At 46.7% G+C, this 4,870-nt stretch overlaps 1 protein-coding gene and 1 long non-coding RNA gene across 2 annotated transcripts in view; one reads left to right on the top strand and one right to left on the bottom strand.

Moving 5' to 3' along the window:
• Positions 1-1,881: 1,881 nt before the first annotated feature.
• Positions 1,882-3,211, bottom strand: LOC108447613 (centrosome-associated protein CEP250-like). Its single transcript, XM_017738108.1, has 3 exons — positions 3,089-3,211; positions 2,673-2,819; positions 1,882-2,491 (listed from the first exon to the last, which is right to left on the bottom strand). Exons 1-3 carry the CDS (start codon positions 3,209-3,211, stop codon positions 2,243-2,245), a joined length of 519 nt encoding a protein of 172 aa, XP_017593597.1. The 3' UTR covers positions 1,882-2,242.
• A 1,317-nt stretch (positions 3,212-4,528) lies between these two features.
• The window catches only part of LOC108447617, a 17,766-nt gene continuing 17,424 nt past the window's right edge, over positions 4,529-4,870 (top strand). Inside the window, exon 1 of the long non-coding RNA XR_001863267.1 lies at positions 4,529-4,540. This is a non-coding gene — a long non-coding RNA (uncharacterized LOC108447617). The remainder of the gene's footprint in view (positions 4,541-4,870) is intronic.

Below are 4,870 nucleotides of genomic sequence, written 5' to 3'. Positions count from 1 at the left end.
TGGGGGGAGGAGGAGAGTTTTCTCTTTTAGGTCTGTTAATAAACTTCTTCATATTCTTTCAAGTTTGGTGCCTGCTTTGCATTTCTCCTAATTCTTATCTCACAGAAGATAAACAGTAATGAGTATTTTAGACCAAACCACTACATATAAATATAAAATATTTATAAATATAAAGGTATTGTGTATGGTGCTTACTGGTTGTTATGTATTAAGATACTCTGCAAAGAAAAGTATCTAATGCTTTGTAACTTGAACAGAAAGCGGCTTCAGGTATGCCTACAGCCAGAGCTGGCAGCTGTAGGGCTGGCTCTTGATACCCACTCCCTGAAATGCTGTAACCTCGCCTATGCAATAAACAGCTTTCGAGAGAGCCGCCTGAAATCCGGACATCCTTCGTGAAACTTTCTCCTATGCCTTTTCAATCCTGTAGAGCGAGGACAAACTGAATTGTATCTTAGATTCAGCTTTTTTGTATGCTTTACTGTTCAAAAGATCAAATCCAGACTTGATCAGCACAACTCCCCAGTAACCAGCAGTGAGAAATAAATTTTAAGGTTTGGATCCTGTTCTAGTGCACCAGAGGCCAATCGATCTGCTTCCGCTCTGAAAACATCAGCAACACCAAACTGAGCTGCCAGCACGAAGCACCTCGCCGCTCCTACCCCACCTTGGAAAGCACAGGCCCTTCCTTTCCCTGCTACAGCATCACCCCCGCCCAGCGCGGCCGTAGCTTGGAGACCCGGGGCACACCACCAGCATGGGACGGCAGCCGCCCATTCTCCTGCCAGCTTGGGGACATCCCGCCCTAACATGCGGTCCGGGGCTTCCTCGAAAACCGATTCCCCTTTCCGGTCCCTCCACCGAGCGATGCGGGGGCGCGAAACGCTGCGGCACATTCCTCAGGCCAAGACACGCTTTAATGCTGGCACTGAACTACACAAAATAGCATTCTTCTTCACATTCCCGGTATCTTTAATCCTCTGCTAAAACAAATAGTCCACGGGACAGGTGTTGCCAAACCCCTCCGCAAACCTACACTACCGCTTACGTGGAAGTTCCTTACCGACCTCCTTCACCACCTCCTCAAGGAGCCTGAACCGGCAGACAGATGGATTTCAATCCTAAATTAGGTTCTCTAGTTTCTCTGCCCCTTCTCTACAACTTTTTCCTTCACTTTTCTCTTCCAGCCCCCTAGTTCTGTCTAAAACAATGCATCTAAATAATAATAGAGATAACAATATATCAAGTTCAGATAAAGGCACTGAAATCAGTAGTTCCGATGTACAACCTTCTCACAGATTAACACAAGTTTCCAAAGAACTCTCTTGGAACAGGGAAAGAAGAGAAAGCACACAGACTTTCAATGCAGTACTCTAAAACCGGTGAGAGATTTAGTCTCTGTTGGAGCGAAAGCTCCTCTGGACTCAGGCCCAGAGGGAAGCCAAAGCACAGGGATTGAATTAAAACCTTTGGACAAGCCGAGATACATGAAGCCACACCAAAGTGAAATAGAAATATAGATTTTTAACTTCCATAGAAATATATGCTAAGTGCCTTAAACATTAAAAAGCTGTAGCAGAGACCTTAAACACAGTTCTTGCTGCAGCAGTGTTACCTTTTCACAGAATTCCTTACTTTAGACAATATATAGATAGAATTACACCGTTCACATTTTTTAGATAGTGTTCACATAAACAATAGGAAGGCTGGGAGTTGGAGAGAGTGAGAAGGTGCCCCCTGAGCCTCCTTTTCTCCAGGCTCAGCCACCCCCAGCTCCCTCAGCCACTCCTTGTCACACCTGTGCTCCAGACCCTTCCCCAGCTCCGTTCCCTTCTCTGGACATGCTCCAACTTCATGACAAAAAGCATCAACAGAAACATGGAGACCTGTTTTTTTGTTTCAGAAAAAGGATTCAGAGCTACACAGTTTGATTCTTTTGCCACAGTTTGATTCTTTTGCCACATCTTTTGTCACGCACTCAGATTCATGGACAACACAATCATCTCTTTGCAGCTGATCAAGAGCCAAAAAAGAGGCCAACAAAGGTGAACTAGAAGACTCTGTAGAAGCAGAGGACAACTCTGAGAACTGCAGAACAGCTCTGCAAGGCACACACACATTTCCAAAAAGGAGCAAACAAAGTGACCTCTAGTACTACCATGTGTCCTCTCAACAAAACCACTGCAGAATCCAACAGGTAAAGCTTTCCTCATCCAAGCAGCCAAATGTCCACATGGATGCACTACATTTTTGGTCTCACCTGACGGAATTTCTCCTGGGTTTCTGCTTTCTCTTCTCCCAGTGTCCTCAGCTCCATCCATAGCTGCTCCTGTTGCTCCTCTGCTTCCTTCAGCAGCTGCTCTAGGCGGGCTTTCTCTACGCAGAGCTCTTCGTTTGCTCTTTCACAGAAGTTCAGCTTCTCCTGCTCAGAGATCTTTTCTCTCTCCATCTCGTCCACTTTAGCAGACAAAACTTCCTTCTCTTGCTCCAGCTACAGTCACAGAAGCATAGAGGAAATAAAGTACAGGGAGAATTACTATGAAAGATTGGCTCAGACACAAAAGGAACACTGCCACAGTCAGTTGGTCAGACTGTCCCCTCAGGCAAGAAGGCTGAGAAGCAGCTGCAGCTGGAGACGAACACCTGGCAGTATCTCTGGCAACTCTGCTCACCTGCCACACATGTTTGTTCAGCTGCACTTTGTCCAATGCAAGAGCTTCATTGATGCTGCTCATCTTTGCTGCTGCAGCCTGTAGATCAGTTCTTTCAGCATTCAGCTTGTTCTGAGCCCCTGTCAGCTCTGCCACTGACCGCTCTGCCTGGAGAGGCAAAAGAACAATGGGACAACAAGAGCAGCAAAATCCCAGACTGCAAGCAGCAACTCCACCTCCCCTGTCTCTGACTTACTGCCAGGGCGGAGCTCCCAATAAGCTCATGGGGACCAATGACCCCAAAGAGCCTGTCTGGTTGGATTACCATTTTCCAAGAACAACAACAGTGTCCCTCTCTTCTACTGCCAGAAACAGCATCCGGGCTTATCTGCCTGGCACAACTCCCTCTCCCACAGGTGCTGCCTAGGTGTCCATACCTTCTCCAGAGCCACAGCAAACTCATCCTTCTCTTGCTCCAGCAGATCCTTCTGAAGCTGCAATTTCTCCAGTGTCTGTCTCTTGACTACCAACTCAACAATAAGAGCCAATAGAAACTGCATACACAAATCTGTGTAATACCTATGTAGTACTTGAGAAAGGCTTACGACTGTTAGAATTAGACCAGGATAGGTTAAGAAAAGAAAAACTAGAATTGTGTATTAATCTTATTGGTCAGTTAACAAATATAATCCACACTTCTGTAAGAAAAAATATAGAGTGTATAGTATATAGTATAGAGTGTATAATGTATAGTGTGTATAGTGTGTATAAGGCATACAGAGTATAGAGTATATGGAGCATATAGAACATACAGAAGAAGCTGGTTTTGCCTGCTGTTGCTGCTTGGCTTTATCATGTAACCCCCTTTGAACTCTGCCTTCAAGAAAACTATGAGACTATGAAATAAAGAACTTAGCAGAACAGCAGCCTCCTCTGCTCCATTACCCTGGTCCGAGAAGGAAGGGTACCCCGTCAAAAGCTCAACATGTCTCATATATCAAATCTCAAAAATCACATGCATACTTATGGAATACTTTATAGTTTAAAAAAATATTTCAAACCAACCCTGACCTGCACCTGGCATCAACTATCTATTATCCACGGAAAGGAAAGTCTGGTGCCCCAGCCCACCAGGTGCAGAGAGTGAGCCATCCAGGGAAGGAACAGCAAATCCTTTCTGCACCTGCCCTCACACTTGGACAGGCAACAACCCCGAGTGTGAGCTGTGAGGATGGTGAGGGGGCAGAGCAGCCCCAGGTGTGAGCTGTGACAGTGAGGAGAGGGCGGCTCCTGCCGGGGGCTGTTTTAGGAGGGGTTTCCTCAGCTCACTTTTGCATGGCTATGCCGGAGGAGAGGGGCTTACGGTGAGCTCTTGGGGGGGGCTCTCATGAAAGGATGGTGAGAGCATCTCACAGGGTCTGGGGGAGCACTTGGATGCAGTTGGAGGCGGAGCATTGCCAAAGGAGGTGCCAGGCAGCTGCAGCGAAGCAGGTGAGCCGGTGCGTGGGTTTGCAAGGGGGGGTTCTTTCTCTTTTTCCCTTTCGATTTCACCTTGCCAGTCCCTCCCCCATGCCCTCAGAAAAAATGGGGGTTATGAGAACAAAAGGAGTTTAAATGGAGGGAAGAAACTCCTCCTTCATTATTGTCTGTGTTTGAATGAGGGGATCCCCCCTCCCTTGTGATTTTAAGGGTATCGATTGAAGGAAAAGCTGCCTTTTCCATGGTGTCAGGGGTATCAATTGACAGGGAGTTCTCATGTTCCATTTTAAATGGAAGAGGAAAGCACGGATGTTACCATTTTATGGGTTTGAATTGAGGGTAACTCCCCCATTTTCATCAACCTAAGTTCTAAATTGAGGGGGAAGCCCTGCTGCCCCTGCTTTTTGAGGGTTTTAATGAAGGTAAAAATCGCCCTTTCCCCATCATTTGAGAGATTTGAGGAAAACTCCTCTCTTTCTGATATCTTAGAGCATTAAATCGAAAGGGAGAACACATTTATTTACCATTGTATTGGTTTAAATTGAGGTGAACACCCCCCGTTGCCTCAGTTTCAGGGGTTAAATTGAAAGAAACTCCAGCTTTTCCAGCATTTGAAAGGTTTGAATCGAAGCGTACCACCGCATTTGAGGGCGCTTCCGGCCGTGCCCCGGCCCCGAATGTCTCGCGCGGGAGCACTCCCGGCCCCCGGGGAATTTCTGAGGAGGAATGGCAATTTGGGG

Source organism: Corvus brachyrhynchos, unplaced genomic scaffold (assembly GCF_000691975.1).
Source record: "Corvus brachyrhynchos isolate BGI_N302 unplaced genomic scaffold, ASM69197v1 scaffold137, whole genome shotgun sequence".
NCBI classification, from domain to species: domain Eukaryota; kingdom Metazoa; phylum Chordata; class Aves; order Passeriformes; family Corvidae; genus Corvus; species Corvus brachyrhynchos.
This window is presented reverse-complemented; position numbering and strand designations above follow the sequence as displayed.